The 26,992-nt window shown below is 40.7% G+C and overlaps 1 protein-coding gene across 7 annotated transcripts in view; it reads right to left on the bottom strand.

The window, feature by feature from the left end:
- Positions 1-26,992, bottom strand: part of CNTN4 (contactin 4) — a 349,563-nt gene that overhangs the window by 111,272 nt on the left and 211,299 nt on the right. For all 7 annotated transcript variants that reach the window (XM_029995893.2, XM_029995899.2, XM_029995894.1 and 4 more), the window contains 2 exons: positions 20,149-20,275; positions 18,925-19,100 (listed from right to left, as the gene is read on the bottom strand). In XM_029995893.2, the coding sequence (XP_029851753.1) occupies positions 18,925-19,100; positions 20,149-20,275 (303 nt within the window). The remainder of the gene's footprint in view (positions 1-18,924; positions 19,101-20,148; positions 20,276-26,992) is intronic.

Raw genomic sequence — 26,992 nt, 5'->3', positions numbered from 1 at the left:
AGTAACTTGAATTAACAATAATATCATTAAGATGTTATTAGTAAGAAACTTCATTTAAACACCACCTTGCAATCTTTCCCGAGAAATTAGGAACAATATTAGTGTTGTTGAACAGTTACAAAGTGTACAGATAGTGATGTGCTGATTTGAGAGGTTCTCCTCTGCTTTCACATGCTGTGTAAAGTGGACAAAAACCTTTCCTACAAAATTCCGCTCAAATGGGTGCAGAATATTGCGCTGCAATTTTGTACTGCTGAATTCCCCACACATGGAGGTAAAACCACTTGCTAAACAAAAGTTAAACACACTTGCTGAAAACCACCCTGCAGGACACTTTAACGCAGAAGTAGCACTCTAACACTTCTTTCCCCATGTTTGTTATCTTCCTCCAAGGGAAACACAGCTGTCTAGTGCCTCTCTACCCCTCCCTGGAGAGTAGGTAAGAAATTATTCTCTATACTTTTGACATTAAAAATCAATGGCACAGTGAAAGAAGAAGAAAAAAATAACCCTCAATGCTGCAGAATGACTGAATTACAGTGTAAATGGCTCAGCTGTATACATCTCCCCTGACGAGAGCATTAAGTTCCACTTTGCCTTGCCCCCAAGCCCATAGATCCTGGCTAACATATGAGGATTTTTGTTCTTATTTGCCAATAAAGAAAGCCAAAACAAACCCACAAAAATGCCAGAAGACTTATTAAGCCAGCAAGCTCAATTATTTCTTGGCATACTTACTGTTTTGGAAGAAGGTTTGAGGCAGGACTGTCATACCTCCATGTCTCCCTTGGTACCAGCTCTCTTTCCACTGGAAATTGCACCTGAGCAGCATTAGGTGACCTTGGAAATCTGAGGTCTGCAGGTGTCCAGCTGCTGGACCTGCCACTGTGCCTGAGCAGATGAGCCCCACAACATGGCACGGCTATTCAGCACGTGCTGCTGCAGGGGTGGCCTCTGCTCAGGTTCTTCTCACTGTGCCATGTCTTACCTTTTTTTTTGTTGTTTTCTACTTCCTCCTGTTATATTTCGTATTTGGGAGGGAGACAGTGAAGGCCTTAAACAGGTTTCTCAAACTTTCTCAAACGGAAGTGAGACATTTCTGGTTTACGTGTAGAAACACCGTCACGAGGAGACAATGCCATCCCTTGAAGTGCTTGCTAACCCAGTGGAGGACATAACAAAAACCAGCGGTAGGAAGCTGAAGTCATGGAAATGCAGATGAGAAATACACTTACTATGAATAATGTTGATCAGCTGCTGGAATAAACTACAACAGAACGCAGTGGGTTCAGCATCCTTGATGCCTGGAGATCAAGACCACCTTTCTAGAACATTGCAAACACTAACTATGCCTTAATCACAATTAAGCAGCCAGGTTCAGTTAGGGATAAACTGGTGGAAAATATGGCTAGTGATAAACAGGAAGCCACATTACAGGGCATTGCAACCATCTAGCCTTCAGATGCATAAAATACTGGGAAGGAGGAGGAGCTCTGAAAGCCAGTGTCATAGTCTGGTGGCCTGATGCCCACTGACAGACCTGAGAATCCAAGAGTTTTGCTCCCTGGGGCCTTGCAACATAGTATGTGAGAAATCTGAAAATAATCACATTACAATTAATTATTAAGTACCCCACGGGGTACTAAAATACCTCAAAATAGAAATAAAAGACCTAGCCATTTTAGGAGTTTACAGTTAAATGTTAGATATAATGCAATGAGCATTGGTAAACAGAAGGGAGAGAACAAGACCAAGCAAAACAATGTGTGGAATTGATAAGTTCATTAAGGTTTAGCATGCAGGCACCTTTGTGACTTAATTAAAGTTTTTAGGGCGTGAATTGCTTCAATTATAGTGATCTATCATTGCAAGATCAAAAAAGAAAGGAGCTTTAATTTCAATAAAAATATTTATACATGAAACAAACAAAACATGACCAGAATTGAGGACTGCTTGTACAAATAGAAACTGCTTCTTGTTAGAGCCAGGATCCCTGCATGTGCTTTTAGTGAAAGTATATCCATTCAACAACCCAGGGATCTGTGGCACCAGGCAGTGTATGACCATTTCTATTCATAGGATCAAAAAGGAAACAATACAGCATAGCAGACACAAGAAGGATGTAAACTTACCCTAACTAATCAAAGCAGCATATGTCTGCACAAGAAATCCTAGGTCACTTGCACCAATGAATAACTCGCAGATCAGGCTTTTATTTTAAATGCGTGATTTCAAATAATCAAGATCAGATGTTTGTATGACTGCAAGAATACACTTGTATGTTAGTTTTTGCCCTATTTAACTTGGATATTCTCTATTTAGAAAGCAATTGTCAAAATTGATTAAGAGAAGCCACTGAGAAAGAAAATATTAACGCTTTCCGATTCTGGAGGTCAATGTCCTGCAAAAGCTTACTGGGAGCACACAATACTAAACTTATGACTCCAATGAAAATATCAGAATATTGTATAAGTTCCAGTAACTCCAATATGCAACATGAAGACACAATTAGTGATGTTTTCAGTGCAAAGAGGAGAATATAACAGGGAGGTGTAACAGGAATGCAGGCAGGTTATAGTGATTAACAGTTACTCAGACCTTATTTAATGAATGACTGAGGATGCCATTTAAACTTCTTCATCTCCACAGTATCAATTCTGAATCAGACTTAACAGACCCATGTGAGTATAAAGCTGTACGTATTTAACCTGTAAAGAATACATTGATTTGTACCACTGATGCCACTGTACTAGCGATTGCATGACTTTGGGAAAGTCACTTAAGTTCTCTGTGACAAAGTTTGCACATCTCTAAGGATCAGTACTTAAACTGTGTCTCTCAAAAGAGAATTAGCTAATATTTGCACAAAAACTTGACATCTGGTGCTGAAATGCACTAGAGTGTAATACGCTATTAGCATCTGTACACTAACACCCACCCTTTAATATGAACTTGAATGTCTTTTCTTGCCTTACTAGATTTTTCTGTAACCTCCATTAAAACTCTGCCTTAACGCTTAGTGATACAACTTATGCAGGTACTGGTAAGTGATGCCAGTCTGATATAGATGCTCATTCCTCAAAAACACTCAAAAACCCAGAAGGTGCCAGCTGCAGCTGTCAACCCCATCAGCTTTTCAGTTTGGGTAGGGTATTGCATCGAATGACCTCCTTCCAAAACCTCAAATGTGGTTTAATAAAAGCTTAAACAATCCAAAATGATACAAAGCCCCTTAAGGCTGGGTAGTTTGTCTCAGTAAATGGCATATGGAAATTTTAATCAAAAACATATGGCTTTTCACAGTTACAATTATCCAACTTTGGCTGGAGTAATGAAAAATTTCCCAGTTTTATGTAAAAAAATCAGTCTTTATAGTAAAGAAGATTCAATTATAGGCAAAACAAAAGAGCTGTAGCCTTTTATCTTTTATTAGGACCTACTTGGGTTTGTACTCTATTTATGAAATTTGGTAATTCTTTTTCTAAGTGACCACTAGATAAGTCCTGGAAAGCAAAGTTTGCTCTTTAAAAGAAATACTTCGCAGATGACATTGAAGTACAAGCAACCAAGACCATATCAGCTCACTTTCCCGCAAGTTCCCATTGGCAGGGGCAGTGTAATAATATTTGACCTCTGCTTTTTGTATTTCTATCCCTTCTCATTTACAGCTCCACTGAATTGTTCTACTGTTAAGACCTTTACCCAAGCAGAGACGTTACAGTGTTTGTACATGAGGCCCACTTGGTTGCCCGTTATTGGCTGCAACGTGGAAATAACTCAGATGCTGAACTTGGCGTGCCCTGGAAACCAGACCGAAACAAGGAGGCTTCCCTCAGGAGGCTGCAAGTCTCAGGTCATTGGTGATTTGACAGAGAGAACCCTATTTTTTATGCGAGCTAAGCTCTGTTTTGCCTTTCTTTGTTTGCTGGAGGAGGGTTTCCGTGGTTTGCTTTTTTTTTTATTTTATTTTTTTTAATGGGTAGCATATTTTTAGAATCCAAAATCTGTAATTATGCTGGTTCTGAAATTAAGAGAGAACTCTCTATACAAGAGGGCTATTTTAGAACCATTAAACAAACCCCAAAATATTATAGAAAATTACATTAATAGTAAATGATTCAAATTCATGGTGACAGGTGTCTGCATGTCTTTCAGAAAGCCAATTTATGTGACTGTATCATGTAGAAGGAAGTACTGCTGTACATTGCCTTGAAAGGCATACTGTCAAAAACTCATACACCATTAGTGAACCCTTTGTCATTATATTTAAGGGTTTTTTTTCTAATGATTAGAAAAGCAGTGTCAATGCTGTTTTTATCTTATTCTTGTTTAACTGATATTAAACTATTTCTTCTTCTACTATATTCTAACAAAAACATACATACATCAATCACTTCTTTATACATCACTGAATTTTAATTTCCAAAAGAAAACATGACTAATATTCAGGCTTAGAGAAAAAAATGTTAGTGGCTTTTATGCTGCTATATTTTACTTAACATCTACCTCTAGAGACTTTTGTAAAGCAAATTTGATAACACATCAGTGATATTGCTCTAGTGAGTCGATGTTAATAGCAAGTAGCTACCAAAGCATAATACCTGTATCTGTATGTCTATCTATATCTTCAAATGGATCACTATTCCTACAGAGTGAGCTATTCAATGAACCTGGACAAACGATGTATGTGCTTGAATGAAAAACAAGGGATTGTAACACAGGACCCCAAGAATACAACCACAAGATAATTGCAAAGGTCTTGCTGGTGCAGCCGCAGGATGGAAACAGATGCCTCCAAAGCTGTGAGCACAACCTGCAGCTCCTCCTCACCAAAGAAACACAATCCAGGACTGAGCAAAAGTGGGTTTGGCTGGAACAAAGAGAACCGTGAGCAAGAACACCACCTATATAAAACACATATAGTAAAACTCAGACGTAACAGAGATAGAAATCAATGAAGAAAAAGCAGGTAATACAGCAGTACTAGCAATTGTATAAAAATATCTGCAGTCAGTGCCAGCCAGGGGAAAGACACCCCCCCCCCACCAATGATCTCCTAACAAAGCCCCTCCAGGGGCAGGCAAGGGGCTGTAACTGCCTCCTCCTGGGAAGGCTGACACCATCCTGCTCATGTCCAGGAGGAGCACAGGAAGGGAAAAGGGTAGATAATACCCACACGTGCTAGACTGTGTGCATCACCGCAACTGTAAAGCTACTGGGAATTAGCAGTAACTGGGTACTATGCACTCTAGCCTTAGTATCACTGTAACTGTCCTAAAAATAAGTCTTTGATTAGGTTACTAATACTTCAGTTAGATTATCAACAAATCATTGGATCAGCATACAAAGGGTTCTTCTTTTAGCCCGTATATATTGCATTGGGTGTTTGGTTTGGTATTTCACCCTTGAGACTTGGTTGTACTTTGGATACAAGAAACTCAAATGGTTAAAAATGAATCTGATAGTTTAAGAATTGACAAATTAGAAAGCTAAAACTTGTTCACTGGCAATTTTGGGTTTCTGTAGTGGCCAAAACACCACCTTTACTATGCATATTAAATGAAGTTCAAAGCACCCATACAATAGGAAGTAAAGTAATGATATAGGTAAGGGGTAATTACCTCTTCATATATGTGAAATGCACAATCCACTTAGGTACACAGATACAGCCAAGACACCTAAGTAAATTTTCAAGCATGACTTAAAGAGATTTACGGAGCATAATGGGGTTTGCCTTCTCATACCCCTTCTATAATTTTAAGATGATCCCAGCAATATAAAATTTAGAATGATGTTTAAGGTCGTATTCAGTCCTTGAATGGAAGACAATGGGTTTTTTATTTTTTTTATTAAAGACCACATGACTTATCTCAAGGGGACACTGAATAGGTTGGCAATGACATCCTGTTGAACAAAAAAACTGACCAGAAGGATTGGCAAAATCTTCCTGGTTCAGACTGAATGAAGAACCTTCTACCAAGAGATAGCCTGTATGCCCTCTTCCAAATTGTTTTCATCACATTTGCATAACTCTCCACATACAACAGAGCATGCTTTCATATCCTGGACAAAATACACAACCAGATGGAGACAGAAGTCATTTGCATTGCTGCCCATGGAATAATATGACTTCATTGGCTGTAGACTATAAACTATGCTAATTTGGCCCATAAAATAGTCTTGAAGATGAGATTCTAGTGCATCTCAATCAATTTCAGATTTTAGAGGACATTGGTTTGAAGAAATCATAGCCCGTCTATAAGAAGGCAGGCTGAAAGCACTTTAACTGATGACTAGCACCCACAAAAGCATTAAAGCTTTTTGCTCTCGAAATACTTGACAAGATTTGCCTCCTGATATTTATGGCTCTAATATCTCTAAACACTGTCTCTATAAAACCTGTGCCTGACTTTTTAAAAGCAGGGTTTTATGTCATCCCTTTCACAAATACACAAGATGAAGTTCTTCTGCCCATGTCCTTGCTGTTGTGTCAAGACTACACAGCAGGCTATGCAGTTCAGAATAAAACCCCCTTTGATATGGAGCTTAACAGAATTTTAGTTTAAGAGCTGGTGCTCTAATGAGTAATTTTGAGAGTCTCTAATTTCAGAAATAGTTTACAAGTCTGGGGATGAAAGCTTTCTGATTTGACCTTTAGAACAGAAATTTCACTGGGATTTCTACTTCACTGAGAAAAAAAAAAAGTTATAGAAGTAAACATCTTGCTATTTCCCTACCCTGCCTCTCCTTTGGAAAATATTTTTGCTTGGACTTTACTTATGTAGGCATTAAACAAGTCTGAGCCAGGAGCGAGCTGCAAACGGCCACGCTTGGATTAGGAAAGGAGAAAGCTGGTGTGTCGGTATGCAAGCCAAGATCTTGTTTTTCTCCCAAGCCCTCCCTGCTCTCCCTGTCACTCACATCTTTGACCTATGTATCATCTTGGACTTTGACATCTCTATCTGGGTTCTCGTATTGAGACTATGTTTAAATCTTGCCAAATCTTTCTGACCACCATCTATCAAAGACAGACCGATTTGTCTACCTGCATGGCTAAAATTCCTCCTCAGGCTTTTACCTTGCATCTCAAAGACTGCAATAGCTTTTCCTTGAGCGTTACCAATGCCGCTGGCCAGCATGCAGCTGTGGGAGTCACGGATCCTCGCACCGTGCTCAGACTGCTTTCTTCTTTGTCTGTCATGCCAAGCACAAGCTGCTTGTCCTTACCAGGATGGCTCCTCCTGGCATGCTAGATCCTCAGCACCTTGCTGGGATTTGATCCTTGCTTCCAAATAGGCAACAAGGCAGCCCCAGTGCTTTTTTTAACCTTCGTTCATACCACTCATCTTACTGGGGATTGGGGGCTCTTAGCAGTATCTGCCAAGCACCCACTGTTCTCTTCCCAAATCAAATCACTCTTTCTATGATGTTACCAAAAAAAAGAAAAAAAATCCTCCTCGACTCTACTTACCATTTCATAAAAGCTGCCTGTTTACTATCTTACAGGAAATATTTCAAAAGTTCATTTTGAAGCAACTCTCCTGCCTGAGACAAAATGCTGAGGACTCAGCAAATTTTATTTTATTACTTTAATCTGGAAAATCGGGACAGACATTTCCCCTTGGGTTAACTTGAACAGAGTTACCTCACTCTCAGAATTGCTTTACATTTTCCTAGCAAAACAATGCGTTATTCACACACCTCCTTCCAGCACAAGTGATCCTGCAATAGCCAGAAAGCAGTTCTTCTATTGGTATCAGCAGATACTGCACAGCCCTCTCTCACTTCATAGCTGAGCATTAACATTGCAGATGCCCCATGCGTTCCCCACCAGAGCATGCTCCGCTGCACCTTCTTACTTCATGCAGCTAAATGAATGCAAATTCAGACCCCAAATAATGTAAAATAATGTGACACAAGCTCGCTGAGCTAGAAGTTTCAAAGAACAACTTCCCTTTACTTGATAGAAACACAAACAAAAAAGACGCCACAGAGATCCTGATCCTCAGAGGGTTATCTGGTGGTTCAGCTTGCCTATGGAAATGCACATTATGATGCTAGGCAGCATCTCTTACAGGACATTTTTTTCATTCTGTTTATCTCTCACGTCTAATGAATTATGAAATGGCAGTCACGTTTGTTGCAGACAGGAAAACTAACATGGGACAACTTTTGACAAACATATTTAAAGCTCCGCTGTCCTTTGCATGCCAATACCGACTCCCTGGTTTTGCTTTCCAGAAGGAAAATAGGAAACAAAAAATAAAACAATGGAAAAGCAGCCACTAGGATAAAATTGTTCTGCATTGGCCTTGCATCCCATCAACAGGAACAGAAATTTTTTACAAAGACAGAGTCCACCTCTGGCCTTTGGGTATAGTCTGTGCTTGACCAGGGAGTCCTGTAACTACTATTTTCCATACATTTAAAGACAGTACTGATTTGCATTGATATAGAATCAGTAAGGATCAACTTAAGGATAATAATTATTTCTTCAAACTAGGTAAACAGCATTATTTCATTTGACAGACCAGGGGATTTAGAGCTGAAAGGGGAGGTTAAAAGAAGCATCCTAGTAACCGAGAAAATAACATAGACCTCTTGATGCCTTGTCCTATTCTCTATCCACTGGACATAAAGACCAGAAAAAGTGATTACAATATGCCATGAAAACATATGCTTACAGCTTTTCAGATATTTGTGCCACTCTAGGATCAGTTATTGCAAGATGTTTGGAAAGATTTCTAACAGGAAAGAACCCAGACCAAAAGAAGCTTTAATTGCAACCACAGATGTTTATGTGGTTTGAGGCTTATCACGGATTGCCTGGACAGCAAGGGTTCACAGACCTGACATACCTCTAATGTCTCTAATGGAGAGAGCGAGCAGGTAGAGAATACTTTTTACGGAAATGATGTCCCAAATTCACTCCTCTATGATAAAAGAGTGGCGACGACAGATGCATATGTGAAATCATGAGCAAGGATCACTGTGTGGGGACACAGCATACCTCTACCCTGGCTGCTTATGACTGTACTGCAGACGAAGTCTCTACAGGATTGCTAATAAAAATTTGAAGATACTGACATTTGAAGAAATTATCCTTATGAACTCTAATAATTATACATAAGTCAAAAATGAAATATTTCTTTTAAATTTACGAGTTTGCAGTTGGTCATATCCCATTTTGTCTTTTCAAGAAAGTATGGTTCAATCTCGCTGAATAACTTGGCTCCCTGAAGGGTCACTGCACTCTTGAGGATACTGCTTTACATTGGCATCTACATTTCTAGGCTATTTAATTTATTGTCAATATAATAATTTAAATTTGCAATTTATTTTCCTCTCTTATTTATGCACCATTCTAGCTGTCACCAGAGTAAGCCAACTGGACATCAGTGATTTGCAGAAGTAAGACTGTGCTCAATGAAGGTAGCTGGGCTATATTCTGAAGTTATGCCAAAATGGAACTCTAATGTCATCTACATAGCTATTCAACTGTTCCTATTCTCAGCTTTGATTTAAGAAAAAACGCTCTGAAAAATATTCTGTAAATATAGTCACAGTCAGAGGATTAATACTACTGCTAAGGACACATTAATATTCAAAGTATACTACTATACTCATTCTGGCTTTTAGCCTTCAAAGAGTGGAATAGATGTCAAATGATGTGCACTGATTCTCTAATACTCTAGTGGTAAGCAGCCAAACAGGCCACCAACAGGAACTACCTTGCTGGTAATACAGGCAAGTTGCAAAGGCTTCAGGAAAGAGAGAGAGAACAGGAAATTTTTGCTGCTAAATGGCACAATGTCAGATCCTGCACAAAGCCACATGGAAAGTAGGGAAAGACAGACAAAGTCTTGCTCTCTCTTTAGCCTACTGTGGGAGCTTTACACCATTTTCTTTATGATCTACACATTGAGCATATAAAAAGAAGGGTGGTATTAAGTTAACAGGTGAGATGTCAAAGTGACTGATTAAGCCTAAGGTCAGAAGATCTTCAAATGCAGAGATCTACTCCATTTCAAAGTGAAATTGTGCCAAATACCTGGGCTCAGAACCTGAATACTTACTGCTTCATTCAGAACATCAGAGAAAATGAGAAATTTCTCTTTTTATTTCCTTCAGGTCCAGTTGAGTTTGCCACAGCACCCTCACATGATTTAGCACAAAGATAATTTTCTCAAGACTAGAGAGTTTCACATAACAGCAGAGCTTTTTTCAAAGAAAGCTTGCATCATTGGACCTTGGCATACTGGGACCAAATTGGCCCATTTAATCATTCACTTTGTTTAAACAAACGCCTATATCTGCACTTAGTTCTTAAAGATCCAGCCCCTAGATATAAAAAATACATATATTTTTAGTATATGTTCTTTTACACATTAAAGGCAAAATTAATAAATAAGGAGAGAGACAGGAAAAAAGTGTCAAGCCTGTGCCTTGCTGTTCCCTAAATTTCTAAACCACAAAAGAAACCGTGGCGCTGCGACCAACCTGTGATATTAAGCTCATTGCGGTGCAATGCCCAGAGGGCTGGCTGCAGTTCTCCTGCCTGGCGCAGCAGCTCCCGGCCACAGCCCTCTGACACCTCCCTGTGCAAAGCTCCCTGCTCTCAGCAGCACTATTTCTGTGTGATATAAACTGAAATACACTTCCGAAATAACACTGCAGGCTTACAAGATTACTAGCTTTGAGAGAAGGTGCACTGATTATTTACAAATGCCCTGCCACTGCTTTAAGTAATAATGTATTCATCTTATTTATAAACCTTGGGTGGAAACAAAGAAGGTATAAATCCTATGTTTCTGTTCCAAGTTAAGGGTCCTTCTATCACAGATGAAAGTAAAGTAGGTTATACATCTATTCTCTGCTACATACTCCCTGTTGGTCCGATTCATCAAAAAAAAAAAGAAAAAAAGAAGAGCTTATGGGAGGCTTAGCCTAGTTTTCTGCTCATCAGAGACTGCGTGGCAAAGGTGCAGAGGTTGTGAGATGGTTCTCCAACACTGACAACTGCACTTTGCACAGCTGAGTTAACATTTTAGCAAAGGAGGGAAACATTGGGAAACATGTGCACGTAGAAAAATTCAAATAAATTTGCTTATTCCCTTGTTAAGAACACATGCTGCATCACACCACACCTGGTCCTGGGGGCCCAAGCAATAGGAGTGTCTGATTTTGGATAAGACCATCAGGCCTTCTATCAATATAAATGGTATTTTTCCTTTAAAGGTCACCGGAGGAGGAATCAGGGAATCTACATGCATACAGGAAACGACATTCTTGAGCCAAATTTGTCATAATTAGTCCCAAATCTTATCTGACGGCCTAGACAATTTTAACGTTATAACTTTGCAGAAACAGGGACGCCACAAATAGCTTGTGGCCTATTCTTACGAGCTGTGATCTGACAGCTTCATGTGTATCACAGTGCATGGAGGAAAACAGGGAAGGCTAGCACGTCCCAGCCACTTTGGTGGGACAGGGGAAGCCTGGGGAGACAGGGCCTATGGCAGTGTACAGAAATGCACATGCAAGGTCCAAAATAATGCTTTATTTGCAGAGCTTCAGGAGCTACAAAACAACTGTTCCTTTAGGAAGAGTGAAAAGTTTAGGAAATATCTCTTACCAGAGAATCTGTCCCAAAACAGATTTATCTACTGGACCCAGAATTTAAACATGTCCTGTATATCTGGGAAATGTTACAGTGAGTTTTTTAGTCTCCCTGGAAACCGAAATAGGAAGCCAGAGGAAGCAGAGGCAGACCCTCTGCAGCACAGTGCCATTTGTTGCTGCCGCAGAGCCACTCCTGTGACCACAATGAAACCCTCCGTCTGGCCTGGACGTGCAGAGGCTCTGAAAGGCTTCAAAGGAAAAAAAATGAGAGAGCAAAAAAGGATTTTGGGATATGTACGGGAAAGCAGGCCACATTGAGAAAACCAATTCCTGAAGATGTAAGAAAAAACTAAGAAAATTAAATTATTTAAGGTAGATTAATTGACCCTGGGTGTATGCAAACTCCAGTTGCTGGCTGGGAGTGTTATCTCCAAATTGCGACCATACGCATGGGAGGCAGCGCACTGACAAAAACACCAGGAAAAAGTGAATTAACCTATGGGAAGAGCTGCAGATTTGAAGTCCAGGCTCTGAAAAAACAGAAGGGGTACGTGAGCAAGAAATAGCCAGGTGTGGTATTTCAATATTGGGGTGAAAAGCAGCCTTGGAGCACAGGCACGCACGTTCTGCGGTGGTGGCTGCAGGCAGGGGCTGCTGTGTGCCGGCAGGCATGGGTGCTTCCCCCATCTTAGTGCAGGTGGGCAGCTCCCACCCAGGATGATAAAGACTCCCAACCCCACATACCTGGCAGGGGCTTTTCAGAAGTGCTCTCAGAAAGAACCAGAAAAAGGAAGGAGCCACGAAAATGTGCTGAACTGGGTTTCTGCCCTTCGTAAGCAGAAAATCCTTGAAAAAATAAACTTTCCGAAGAGGACGAGCACAGGCGACCAATGGGCTGCTGAAGGATGAGCAGAGCCACGCACGCCCATCGTCCCAGCTGCAGTCCAACTCCGGAAAAAAACAACCCAAGCCCTCCGTCTCCTTAATTTCCAGGAGGTTTAAAACACATCATCTTTTCTCAACACTCAGACGTTAGTAATCACTGCGGAAATGATTTAATTTGCGTGCCGAATGCCTCATTCAGCCGAGCGGCAGTGCATCGCTTCATTGATCAATCAATGCGATTGTTGTTGCGCTTGTTTGTTTAGGCAAGGCAAGGCAGATACTTTGGCGGTTCTCTGAAAATGTTTTCATTATTAATTGTTCTTGAAAGAATTACTTCATTGATCATTTAATCTCCAAAAAGAAAATGAATGCACTTCAGGGCAATAAGAGGGTACAACAGTAAAGAATTTGAGCAGCAATTATAATTTGTTTCTTAGCAACTAATAGCAAAAATTATGGGATTTGCTCGGGTACAAGATATAACAGGAATCATTCCAGCAATGGGAATACTGAAAAAAATTCTTTTCAGTGCAATGTTGGGAGTAATTTTCTTTTTCTACCATCACAGTGAAATTATTTTGGGATGGTAGGTCAAAGCCCCAAAGTATTCTCATTACAACCACATTATTACTGTATTTTCTGCTACCGTTTGCACTGCACAGTGCCGAGTCCTAGCTGCTAATTCATGTGTAACAATTATTTTTGCAGAAACACTTCTATAAACCAAATTCCTTTATTAAAGCGTGGGGGGGAAACAGTTTTCAGAAACAATAGTGTGATCCCCTGCAGTTAGGAGCGTGCTCACGGTAACAGAGAAGAAAGTTAGAGTTTCTATAAATGAATAATCCAATGAAAAATGTACAAAAGGTGTCTGAGGCTGCTGCCCTGGTTAGCGGTGGAAAGAAGCCCACCTCCAAACCCTGCCCTCCAGGCACAGTTTAATCTTCAAACACAGCAGAACAGTTCAGGCTAAATTCCACATACAAAATCAGCCATTTTGCTTGACCAGGGCTGTCTGCAGGAGGAGGAGGAGACCTTTCCCCTTGCATCTCATCTCATCTGCCCGCAGCTCCCAGGTGCAGCACAGCAATGCTTTGCTGCTGCTGCTGCTCCAGCATCCTCTGAGGATGCCTCCCTTCAGCCCCATCATCCCCTCTCCTGGGGCCTCATTTCTGTTCTAAAAATTGGTACCTCAGCCCCTTCGACATCTCAATATAATTTTTGCCAACAGCAGAAAATACCCATAGCATTAGCATGGACCTGTTAAATTACAGATTCAAAGGAAACTCCTTCATAGAAACTATGGGTTGCTACAGGTTGGAAAGGCACTGATTTCAGAGAAGCATCTCTGTACAGAGCGAGAGAAAGGACACCAACTGTCCTCCCAGCGTGGTGGTGTGATAATGTGCAAAATGCTAAAAACTCCTGAGAAGTAGATCCCATTTCTCTAACAGCTCATGTTTCACAGACATCACTTTTAGGCAGTTTTTATAACAACGGGGGGCAAAACAATGCTATGACTGAAAAACTGCACCAGTTTGGACTTAATTTTCCTCTTTGGATACTGACTTCAAAATCAACAGCATTTGACAAACATCAGTACTGATGAGAAAGGCAACAGCTACTGCATGGCTACTCACCTGCTCTCCGGAGGGTTTATTTTAAAATCAGCATTACTAGAGGTAGCACTATCTTTGAGTATTTTCAAGTTAAACTGCAAATCCTGCTGAGGAGTTTAGGGCCAAATTGAGTCTAGTCACAGCAGGGAAAGGACATTTCATCTACCAGCATTGGGGATGGCTCCACAGGAGAAGACAGGGGTCATATCCCAGGAGAGCAGAGCAGAGCCTTGGTCCCATCCTGGGGAAGCATTAGCTGCCACAGGTGGAGGCAGCAACGGAGCAGATGCAGTCTGGAGACCCCTGAGGTGGGGGCACAGGGGTGTCCAGATTGACCCTCTGCACTGCTCCTGGAGACGTGCAAAAATGTCTGGTTTCAGTTTTGGTGGTAAAAAACAAACTGCAGCCTCAGCAAGGTAAAATAAATATCAAAGTTAATCTCTAATTAGAGATGTTATTCTATAGGTGCTGATAAATCAGCTGAAAGGTAAAATAGTAATGGCCATTCTCTTTGCTAGGGAGAGTCCTGTCTCACTTATTCCACTGCACCAATGTGATCGTAAGAGAAAAGACGTGGACATCACTTGGCAAAGAATTATGCACAGAAGAGAAAACCTTACGTAGTCCTATTTCCTCTGAGCCCACTTCCACCAGTGTTGCTCATTTTGAACAGGTTTGACAATCTGGCCCCTTTCTGCTTTACAAACCTTTGGTTAAACAAGAGCAAACCCAAAGACAGCAGACAAGAGTGACAAGTCATGTGGAAGCTGGCACTCTCCATGGTCACCCACTCATGGCGATAGACCAGGGGCTTCTGCAAAGACATTTCTGGTGCAAAGGTATCAGGCTCAGCTTCCCAAAGGCATAATCCTTTGGACATCTACCACACTCAATGGTCAATAGAAGGGGGAGGAATAGGTTTGAAAGCCTTTGGGTCATTACCTGCACAGGGCATGGAGTACAAGCATACTCCACACGACCAGTAGTAGCTGCTAGCAGGTAAGATTAGTACTAGCAGAGGCCATCAATGTAAGTGAAATTAAATCTTAATAAGTAGTCCTCCAAATAACACACTCCTGACAAGTGTCTGCAACTGTTGTGCAGAACAGGCTAGTGAGCTTCTCTAAGGGCAGGCATCAATGCTGCTTCACACTGGGGACAGAGAAGCTCTTGAAGCCTTTCCCAGGACTGAACTTTGTGATTTTACGTCTATGGAGATGTGGGTATAAATGCAACTTTCAGCATCTGTGTGCACTTATGTTCCATTTTGTAAATTATTTCACAGTCAGTAGAAATAATTTGGCAAGGAAGCTCATTAAAAGCACATCCTGCTCATGGCGTGCTGCTCTGCACTGAGCTCTACCGCTCTCATGCCCTCAGCCAAGAGCTGCTCAGCACCTTCAAGTCATGCCAAAGAGAACGGGAGCTGAGCAGGCGGAACAACTTGCAAATTCATCACTTTCTGAGCGGTATGGTCCAACTCTGGTGCCACTAAAAATCAATACAAGTTTTATCTTCAACTTAAACGGAAGCAGGATCTGGGCCACAGTAAACAGCTTTAATCATATGTCTGAATGGGTGGGTACATCTCTAAACTGCTGCATCAGAACTGCACTTCTTTCCAGGCATAACTTCTTATTGATTTCAGTGTTATTTCTAAACAGAAACTACGGTACAGTGAATAAAATTGTCAAGCTAAGCCCCATCCCCTAAAATAAAAAGCACATAATTTAATCTAGTTCAGCTGTGTTTTTGCAGATCATTTTAGAAAAGCCATTATTAGAATCCATACTCAGACTTTAAAGCTTTTTTTTATTTTCTGAGAGCCTGTATTGCTATAAGGACAGGGTTTAGTGCATCATTAATCCATATTCTGTTACTGTGGCACAGCAGATTCCTCATGTTCAGTTTCAGAGACAACTAGCATTGGGGGAAAAAAAAAGGAAAAAAGAACAAATCTGAAATGTAAATGATGTAAATGACATCTCACAAAGCAAGTATTGGGGGAAAATATTAGCACTTTTATCGTAATGAGTTTGTAACCTAAATACGTATTTCAAGGATTAAATTGCTGACCCTGTCTGACCTCCACAGGAGGTTGAATAGCTAGATCGCAGTTTAATCTTCAGTGAAAACGCTAGAGAAGAATAATACAGCCCTTGAAGAACAAACGAACATATATTACTGATGCCCCAAGATTCAGAATTTAACCCTTAAGAGGAAGAAAAAAAAGCTCAAAACCCCAGACATTAGTCTCAAAAAGAAAGCAATAACTTTCCTCAGAAATAAAAATGAGAACACAAAAATTACACAACACAGGATCAGGATGGAAAATAAGGCATTGCTCGGACGAGGGGGGAAGCTACAGACAGGTTAAGCAGTACAGTCCTGAGTCTCTAACCAAGTGGCTTTCCACAGCTAATCGCAATATGTGACATAGTGGGGCATAAGAGACCAAGCTGAAGTGCTGGAGCTGGGTCAGAGACTGCACGTGTAATCTAGGTGCCAGACAAGGGTGTAAGCTCAAGGAAAGTAATTTGATAAAAGGGAAAAATCCTGAGAGCAACTAGGTTCAAGAGAGCTCTCCAGTGGCTAGAATGAATCCTCCACATACAGTGTTTTAGGTTATTCCACACAGAACCTACAGAAGGCCATCCAAAAATGATCACATTTGGAATAAAACCACATAAAGGCAAGTAGCTATATTAAGCAGTGCTACTGCATCCGCACATCTTGGACGTCAAGGCCAAAACCCACACATTACTAATACAGATGCCCATTTTTATTGGTTCCTGGAGGCAGAGCTTTTGTAATAAACTTAAACCACTCTGTGCGTTTCATAATTCAGCTAATTCTGGTTGCCATCCCTTTGATTGTACAAGACAAAATGACTTCCTGTTTTGTGAAAGCACAGAGCCTACCTTGAAAATTGCTGATTTTTTTTTATTTAATCCAAATGTATCTAATTGATTATGCTGTATTAGCAATCTAAAATAAATTTTAGGCATCAAAAATAATACATTATTCAAGTTCCCCATCATTACTGTAACTGGAAAGGAACAAGCTTTGGTTTTGAGTTCAATCTTCTTACCTAAGAATCAAACCAAATTCATATTTGGTCCACTAGTAAACCTGAAAGATTTTTGCCAGATGTATCATTCACTGACAAAGATAAATTAAACAGAATTTAACAAACACTCTGTATCTGAAGCAAAGATAAAATGTTAAAGGTTTCTTATTTTTGTGCAGAATTCTCTGCATTTGCAAGCTCTTGATTAATAAGCACCTAACAATTTAAACAAGCAAGGCAGCTGATCTATTTCCACTCAAGTAGTCTGTGGCTACTGCACTTGCCAGCATCAGGATCCTCCCTCCAAGTCCCACATCCCAAACTTTGAAGCGCAGGACCAGCATCTAAGGAACTGCAAGCTGGTACCCAGCTTGTCCTTGAACAATTGACTTCAGCAAACAGTACAACCCCAGCCAAGGGGGAGTTGAAGTTCTTTACTCTGAATAAGGATGTGGGTGCCAGCTAGCAGAAGGCCACAATTTGTAAGACAGAGCCTGCTGTGAAACACGTGGTCATCAGGGAAGCAGACCAACACAGTACTTATGAAGTGATCACCTTGACATACTGAAATGTGGAGTGATGAGATTGGTCTTGAGGAAGCTGTTCATTACCCATCCAGAGTGAAAATGCACCTTCAGTCATGGAAAAACACATGCAGGTCATAAGCAAATGGATAATATATTGTAGACAACGCAGGGAGACAGAGGACTTGACTCTACTCACAGTAATATTTCTCATCACAAATCACCTCTCTATATTGCGTGAACCTGGTGTTTATTGGCATTTTTACTTTTCATTTTTGTAGCTGGAGCACATCAGCTTCTCTTACCAGTCAGTCAAAAGCATCCTTCATTAAGCACTACTGAAAGCCCAGCTCACCATTACTGATAGCTTCATGTCTGTGAACGGAATGGACTGCCTTGAACTCCTGCACGTACATGCAAGGATATTTCATAGCAGCTCCTGCTGTAATTACCAAGCTGCTATGTACACCCCTCCCAGGACAACGGCACAGAGAAATCACAGAGATGATGGATGAATAAGTCCATGTATCTATTCTCTGCCTTCACTTTCTCAACTACATGAGAAAAGAGATGACTCGTGGTCCTGCGTTATCATTTGCCCACTCTTACAGACTTTATCCTGTACCTCAAAATGGCTTTACATAATTTCATACAATGCTAATTCACATCAAGACCTACGTCTTTTGTTATCCTTAGCATTCGACAAGAAGCTGCAACTCTGAATTTAACCCAAAATAAATATAAAGCAGCCTGTTTTCCTTTCTACGCACAGTTCCAAAACATCACCCATACCTGAAAGTATTCGTACCTAAGAACTGAAATGTAGGACTTGTGAAAACCGTCATTGTGAATTTATTCCTTATAAAGGGCATGCTCCTTCAAATATTTTGAAGCTTTAATTCTCAACTGAAAGGAAAAATCAATGGTGAGATCCTGTTCGGCAGATACTTTCCTAGGTGGCCTCTTTCTCAAGAAATAAGACATTTTACCCTGCACACTACATACAATTTTAGCTAAATAATCATAAACCAATGCATCTGTTCCTCATTCACATTTCCCCTCTAAATCCAGGTGTTTTCTCTACTGCATGAACAGCTCAGAAAATACTGCGTAATGCATTAGAAAAAGTTAGGAAAGGTGGCATTGCTCTCAGGTTTTTCTAGCATGCTGCAGGAACGGAGGCTGCCTTGTTACTTTTACTTACAAGCAAACTGAAGCTTTGCTTCTCTGCTGACAATCGTTCCAAACGGGTTTGTTGCTACACACTGGTATGTTCCGGTGTCTTGGGTTTTATTGGGATTATTGATCAACAGGTTGCCTTCCACCACGCTGTAGCGGTAATCCATACCGATGTCAATACTGGTTCCATTTAACTTCCAGCTATAGCACAAAATGCCAAAGTTAAATTCTGCTAATATTAATGGATGCTCTTGAGTATTTGAAAATATAACATGAAGTAAATAAAGAAAGATTTAAAACATCTTTTGACTACTTACTAAAAAAAAAAAGCATGAAAACGCAAAATATTCCAGTATTTAACTGAAAGAGCAATATCCTTGACATATATTTCAGTCTCTGATATGATTAATGTTTCTGTAGTTGCTAGTGCTGCTGCTCTTTGGAATTAATCATTTTGCAAGGGGAAGTCCCAGAAACAGGATCTTTAAACCATTCAAGTCCACTGAGGTTTTGGGGTTTTTTTTTCCACTCCTGACTTGCTAGCTGTTTGTTTTTAAATTTAAGAAAATTCACTCACAGCAGATGTTGTCACAAACGGGGGCACTGAGAAATTCCAGCACCACATTGCCCCAGTTACAGCAACCCTCATGCCCACCAGCCCTCAACAGAGCATGCAAGGGAGCCACAGCCGCATAGCAGCTCCAGAACATACAGAGAAACAATTTGAGTATGTTTGCACCAGTGAATCAACAGAGTTGATTGCATTAAATAGTCAGTCATTTCAGAAGACAGCACGGTGGCTGAGGTCTGACGACTCTAATCAGTTTCAGAGTGGCATTTACTTTGGTGAACAAAATGAGAAAGGTATTAAAGGAAAAAACCCAGCAGCGTAAATGATTTACAGCAGTAGCATCACCGTAGTAGCATACCATCTTTTTTCTAAGGATCCCAAAGCAGCTAGTAAAGCTAAAAACAATTAAGAGCTTTGTCCATGTTTATGGAAAAGGATGGTTAATCTGGGAGCCAAGACTATTTATAATCCCTTCATAACCTTTTTGAACCCTTGTCCAAATTTTGCAATTGCATTGCAATACGTAGTAATTTCCTGATGCTTGTTTTTTTTTTTTTGTTATCAGCATTGTGGCAGACTCCAGGGGTATCACTGAGTTATACTGCATGATACACATTCTTGGGGGATACTGCTGTAGCGCGGAGATCGTGCTAAAGAATAGTTAAACATTCAACAAACCCAATGGTTGGTCTGGGATTTCCCTTTACTTCGCAGCTCAGCTTCACTTTCTTTTCTTCTGAATCCAAGGGGAAGATCACGCTGTTGGGCTCCTGAAGGAAAACTGGTCCGTGCAGTGTGTTGTCATCTGCATTAAACAGAGGAAAAATGTGACAGATATTTGATGGAATCTCCATGTAGCCAGTGTTAAAATATAAAATAGTATCTTAGCAGCAAAAGGCCATGTATCATTCACCCTAGAAAAGATGTGACAATGATACCTTTTTTTTTTTTTTATAGCAGCCAGATTTTTTTTTTCCAGAAGTCATTGAACCCAAGTGTGGTCAATGTTCGCAAAAATGTTTGTGCACTAAACAGAGCACAGACTGAAACTTTACCCAAAGTTCAAACAAATGGGAACAGGCAAAGCTTACTTCAAACCAGAATGCTTAGTTTCACCTTTAAAAACTGAAATATTTTCACTGTAAATTAAAAACCCACATTATTAAATACAGCTACACAGTAATGAGAGCTGGAGGTTCACCAGCATTTACAGCCCCCAGGAAGCCCCTCCATTAAAAGTGGTTCTGCCGTCCCTGGATTGAAACCTTTTTGCAGTCACGGGGCGTAACTGAGAATCAGCCCCTCGGAGGGGACCCTTGGCCATGTAAACCCTTTTACATCTTCTGCCCTTTCCCAGTGGTGATGCTGCAGGGATCCCCCAGGCACCAGCCCTTGTACCTCACTGTACTCCCCGGGGACAAAGGTCCTGAGTGCTTGGTATGAACTGCGCTGGCAAGCACATTACACACTCGTGCACTTTGGAGTATTAAAACCTCACTCTAAATACAGGTAGAAGAGTGAAAATATTTTGGCAAAACAACCTTCAAAGAGTTCAGTAGTCTTTTCACAGCAGTCCAGCAGTCTGAGTTTGGGGATTACTTACAGGAGCCTTCCTTGTACTGACTTTTGTTCTTTATTTTAAAAACACATTTTTATCTTCTGTGTTATTAACTCCTTCATATCTTCTTTCCTCTCTCCTCAACCACTTTAAATTTTCATCTTATCAGTTTATCTTTTTTCAAACCTGGAACTAAGGGTAAGCATTGCTAACAGGAACGGTCCTGAGGTACAGCTTTTCTCTGCCTGCCACTTTGCAGTTACAGGATTTCATGAAATATGTCAACATTGCTCAAAATGCCCACAAAAAGTTACAACGTAAATTCCCTGCTCTCCATCCTGTTCATATTAGACAGTTTTATCTTCACAGTAGCTGTTCAGAACATAAAGGAAACCAACTTTTCTTCCCTGAAAAGATCAGCTACCTTGATTTCACCAAGACTTTTCCGCCCATCAGTGTCAATGTCTAGCTGCCTCCCCTAAGTATAGCGCAAGTAAGGACCCAGTGAAACTGCTCACAGTCAGAAAGTCTTTTAGCTGAATAGAAGGAGCCTTGCTTTAACATTTTTTGAACACTTTCCGATTATGTTCTGCCCTATCTTCTTTACAGCAGACTTCTGTTCTTGCAGAGTACTGACGGGACAAAGGGCAACTGCGTGGGCCATCAGGGTGCTGCTGCTGGTACCGACAGCTTCCTCGCTGCCGAGGGCAGGGACTCGCAGGGACGCGAGCATGGATGTTCACTTTGGCCAGGCAGCCACGCTGCTGTCTGGTCTGCTGCCAGATGTCCATCGAGATGGACATGCAGGAAATTTGTGGGTATAGGAGGTCAGAGGAGAATGAATAAATAAAATATAGAGATGATGGGATGAACAAAAAAATAAGAAAGAAAAAGAAATTAACAGAAGATGATGCATCTTCCCAATGGGAGGAAGGTGAGTATGATTGTGAACAGCCCTCATACCCCCGACAGTGGGAAATCACCTGGATTTATTAGGGACAGAACAATAACTCTTTACTCTAGGGAAAAAATTCTGTCATCTCCACAGAAGGATTTCAGAAAGACTCTGCCAGGAAGATTATAATGGAGCAACCTCTCCCCCATATCTCCTCCCTCAGGCACCACCACAAAAGAGAATGCACTAAGCATACATTCATATCGGTTGTGTTTATCTTTATTTTTAATTATATGTTAACGATATCTGACTGAGACTCATTTATTATTCAAAACACATTTCACATAATCTCTAGCTTTAAATTATACCTGTGTGCAACTTACTGTTGCTGGCAGAAAAAGATAATAATAACCATAAAGCATACAGGGTTAGATTATGATATCCTGACTTGTTTCTGAGACCCAAGGCTGCTTCACTCCTTAAAAAGTCTTATTCACTGTAAGAAAGAATATTAGAATCTGGCCCATGAAGATTACAGCTCTGAGTACTATATTAATGGGTTTGAAAACAAGAGAATTAAAATACATTTTAATTTATCCAGTTTTCTAATTGTAAAATACAGAAGCTGGCCTGGTGCTCAGGTCCTGTGTAAGAATCGCTTCAACTCCCATACGCAAGGAGCTTGATTGTGCTGGGACAGGCACAAGCCAGACCATCCCAGGTAATCCAGTTAGCGAACCCTGCTGACTCAGGTACGTGTTGCATCAACTGTGTCATCTGCCTCACACCCCACAAAGGACACAAGTCACGCTACGCTGTCATTTGCTGTTATTTCAATTATGGTGTGTCAATTTATACCATATCACATCATGCTAAAGGTCAGATTCTTGGTCCTCCTCCCATCACAAGAAAATACGCTTTGCATTAAAAAGTAGATAGCTCACCTACTTGAGTTGGGAAACAGACACACAAACAAATCTAAGGGTCCAAACATGTCCCCATGTGACTAGGACATCACTTGGCTGCAGCATCAGGGCCCAGACCCTTATGGTGTAGCATCCTGGGGTGAGACACTGGTCTTCAAGGTATAATGAAACTGGTCCACATGATGCAATGGGGTGTTTGATAGGGAGTTACATTTGTGAGAAAGATCACAATCTGCCTACATAATTAGTAAGCAAAGTACAATTTAGAAAACACATTGAACAAAAGGTAAAGAACTACAAAGGTAGAAATAGTCACAAATAGGTGAAAAGGCTAAATAACTTAATTTGCCTAAGCTAAAATAGAAGCTCATGGAAGATCAAATGAAACCGCTCTCCAAGTATTATATCTGCTGCTGACACTAACATTCAGCTTTTATATGGCAAAAAATGCTTGCCCTTCCTGTTAGCCAGTGAGAAGAAAAGCCCTGGTGCAACTACTACTTGGCTTTCAAGAGAACAGCGTTGGGTAAGGCAGGGAGAAAGTCTGAAAGCAGCTGCCAGCGTATCAGGGGATCAGAAGAGGAGGAAAAACCTTGCAACACTGGGTAGATAAAATTATTTTGAGTGCCTTTCTTCTTTCTCTTATTGCTGCTTGTGTATAACCAAGATAAGCAAGTCTAAACTATTTAATCTTCAGCCTGTAGAGTCCTTTTGCTACAGTCTAATGCGTGATTGAAATCACTGCAGCCCAGATCCTAACACGGTGTGTGACAAGACTTGAGCCACAGTACCTTACAGAAGAGGAGGATTTGGTTCAAAGAACACTAAATAGTCACTAATAAATAAAACAAACTGCTGTCTAGATTCTTACAAACAGAAAACTAAAAGTACCTGTACCATAAATAGTCCATTTTTGACTAACTTACATTACTGGGTAGAAACAGATTTCAGATGTTTGGTGTCAGCACAGGCAAATGCATTTGCTCTATTACAGTGTCTGGTTTTGTGGGAGCAAAGTTTTGCTATTCAGATAAATTTGAAATGTGAATTTGACACTTTTTTTTTTTAAATAAAAGTGGTAACTTCTTTTCTATTGCAATAATGTTCAGGGACTCACAATCACAAAGCAACAACACATTTTTAGCTTATCATTGATGAACACAACTAGCTGCTTGATCCACAGAAGCCCACCGATGCCAGAAGGCGGTTCTTTCCTGAGCTTAGCAGGCTTTTCCCTTGCCCTTCTTATCAGATTGCGTTTATTAGGCTCTCTTTTGGTCATTTAATCAAACAGAACAATGAAGCAGTGCATATATGTATGTACACACATGAAAGCTGCTCAGTTATTTTAGCTCACTTCATTCTTTACAATATTTAGCAACTACTGCATAACCTGTGCTACTCCTTACACATTTGTTACTGTCCTGGGAAAATACAATAAGTAACCTTCCCGGACAAGCTAACTGCTGAGACACTCTCCCAGTGACAGATTTTATTGTTCTGAGTTACATTTCTTTTGCTTGAGCCCGAAATGAGTTAACCCAGAACGAACACTGAGCTGCCCTCAGCTTAAGACAAGTTGCAAACAAGATTGGTTACCAAAAAGCATTTTTTTTTTTCCCCTGTCAGATGAAACAAATGTACTATTGCTCTGGGTCTGCCTCCTTTGAGCGAAGTGTATTTCTTTCAGTAAGATGCAGGGTATAGGAAATTTCAGTAGATTTCATGATCAAAGAAACATTTTTAAACACAGTACGAGGGGTATGCCCATATGCTGTTGGACAGAATGTGATAGATAATTTAGATGAACATCCTGCTATCCTAGCTTCTGCTGAGATCCATGCTCTTTTTTTTTCCTAGTGAATCACAAAATCTACTTTAAAATGCCAGATTAATTTAAATACATTACAAATGAAGAGTATATTTTCTGTGTCCCTCCAGTACCCTAAACCTGAAAGCCAGCATATCCAGTAGGATGCTAAATGCTTGTCATCTTTCTGCACTTTTGAGGAATTGAAACATGAAGAACGTCAGCTGAGGTTAATTCACATGAACAGGTGAAACCATTCCTATTCTCTCTGAACATTAAGCCCAGTGACGGATATCGTTACCTAAATGGAATTGCTTTAATTTTCATTGAAAGTTATGGCCAATTTGAGAGAAGGTTTAATTGAATATTCCACACTGTAGGGAAAGATAATAACTAAACTGAAGAGAGAATTCTTGGAGTATATCCAGTATAAATGATAAAAATCCTTTCCTTGTTTGCTGCCAAGGGAATTGGTTTCTGCTATGTATGCTGGTGTGTTTTCATACAGCACTACAAGTCGGTATTTTTTCAAGACAAAACTGCACCTTGGGAAGAGCAACTCTTCAGGAAACTGGAAAGTGAAATGGATAGGACAGCTCAAGGGCATCACTGATTAACACAACAGCCTGCTCTTCAAGGTTAGTCAGCTGCATTACGTCCTCCTGAGCAGGAGAAGACTAAATTGGACGGCTCGCTCTTTATTTTTTGCCTGTCACTTCTATTAACATCAACTGCATGCACAAATGGTGCTAATGGCTTTGAAATTACAAGAAAGCAATTTTTACACCAGATAGTGCTACTACAAATAATTCTGTAGACTTCCCAATGAACAAGACCTGCTAAAGGTGCTTCCCATTCAATAGAAACAAAAAATGTATTTAAAAAGAGAAGATCGAAAAAGTCTTGTATGAAGTGTTATTTTTAAGGGAAAGGCCTTGTAGCGCTGCATCTTTGGAGACAGTCACCAGCCTGCCTCTGCTGTTGGGCTGCTAATTGTTCCTGCCTACCACTGCACCATGGCTGACCCACATGTTTAAGAAAGAAAAACAGTCAAGATAACTAAAAAGAACAAACCACCAACAACAATCAGATACTTTCATTGGGAGCAAAGCTGAACCAAATGATGAGGCTCTTTTCCTCCTTCTCATCATCATCACCCCACCACTGCATAAGATGCACTTTCTGCAGTTCCACTGCAATACTCTGAGCCGCAGGAGCAAAACACCCAGAGATCTTCTCTGAGACATCCCCTGCAGGCTTGCTTCTGGGGTAAGAAGCTGGATGAGTAAGAGACCCATCACCTCTCTCCTGACCCCTTGCAGCACCAGGCTGTTTTGTAGCACCCTACAGCTCTCCAACAGGGACCACGAGCCAGATGGCTCCTCCCGCTATCACCTCTCTTTTCTGACATACTTTTATTTCCCAGATCGCTGCTGTACCAAGTATAAGAGCAGTTAAAGTGGAAAGCCATGCTTGACAGGTGACATCTGACAGGCAAGCATCTGATACCCAAGTTCAAAAGCAGTGTCAGATATTCCTCAGAGACAGTAACGCAGCCATAAAATCCAGAGGCTCAGAAGACAGGAAGAAATAAATCTTCACTCTCGTAAATGCAGGCATGGAAGAGCTCCAGAATTTGAAATGGAGACAGTAATGGTCTGACGACTCTATTTACAAGTGACCCAAGTATCTGGAGCAGTTTGAATTAAAAGCAGGGTTAAACACATCCACCCCGATGCGAGTGTGCTCTGACTGCCGAGGGAAGCCCGGGGTTCATCAGTTAGGGGAGGTCAGGAGCCAGCCCGCCTGCTGCCTCTGCCCGGGTCCTGCGACACTGGAGCACAGGAGCAAACGTGCAAATGCCAGCTCGGGGAGTTCATCTGTGAAGCCTCTCATTCAGTCTGACTGTCTGTACCACAGCGGTATCGTAATTTTACCTATTTAAATGCCACATGATTAATTATAGCAAATGTCATCAAGTTAGCACTTTAAAAAAGAATGATCTTGCTACCTGATCCATACATGCAATAGCAAGCAAGTTTTCCCTGTGCCTCATCTACTGGGTCTAGACAGCCGGGAGGAGGCAATTCCCAATGCAGCGTAATGAGTGACTTGTCCTATGACAAAAACGTTATTTAATAGAATGTAATTTGTGTTCTCTTAGTAAGTCAACAGCATGATTATCACCACAGATGTTCTCTTCAGTATACGATAAAAGCACATTTCTCCATTACTGCAGAAAATCACAATTTTGTTCACCGAGCAGCGTTCTCCCTGAGTCATCACAGCTAACATCAGGAAAATAAACACATAAACTTGCACTGCTCCGTTAA

Source organism: Aquila chrysaetos, chromosome 20 (genome assembly GCF_900496995.4).
Source record: "Aquila chrysaetos chrysaetos chromosome 20, bAquChr1.4, whole genome shotgun sequence".
Taxonomy (NCBI): domain Eukaryota; kingdom Metazoa; phylum Chordata; class Aves; order Accipitriformes; family Accipitridae; genus Aquila; species Aquila chrysaetos.
Note: the sequence above shows the minus strand (reverse complement) of the source record. Positions and strands in the feature narration are given on the sequence as shown.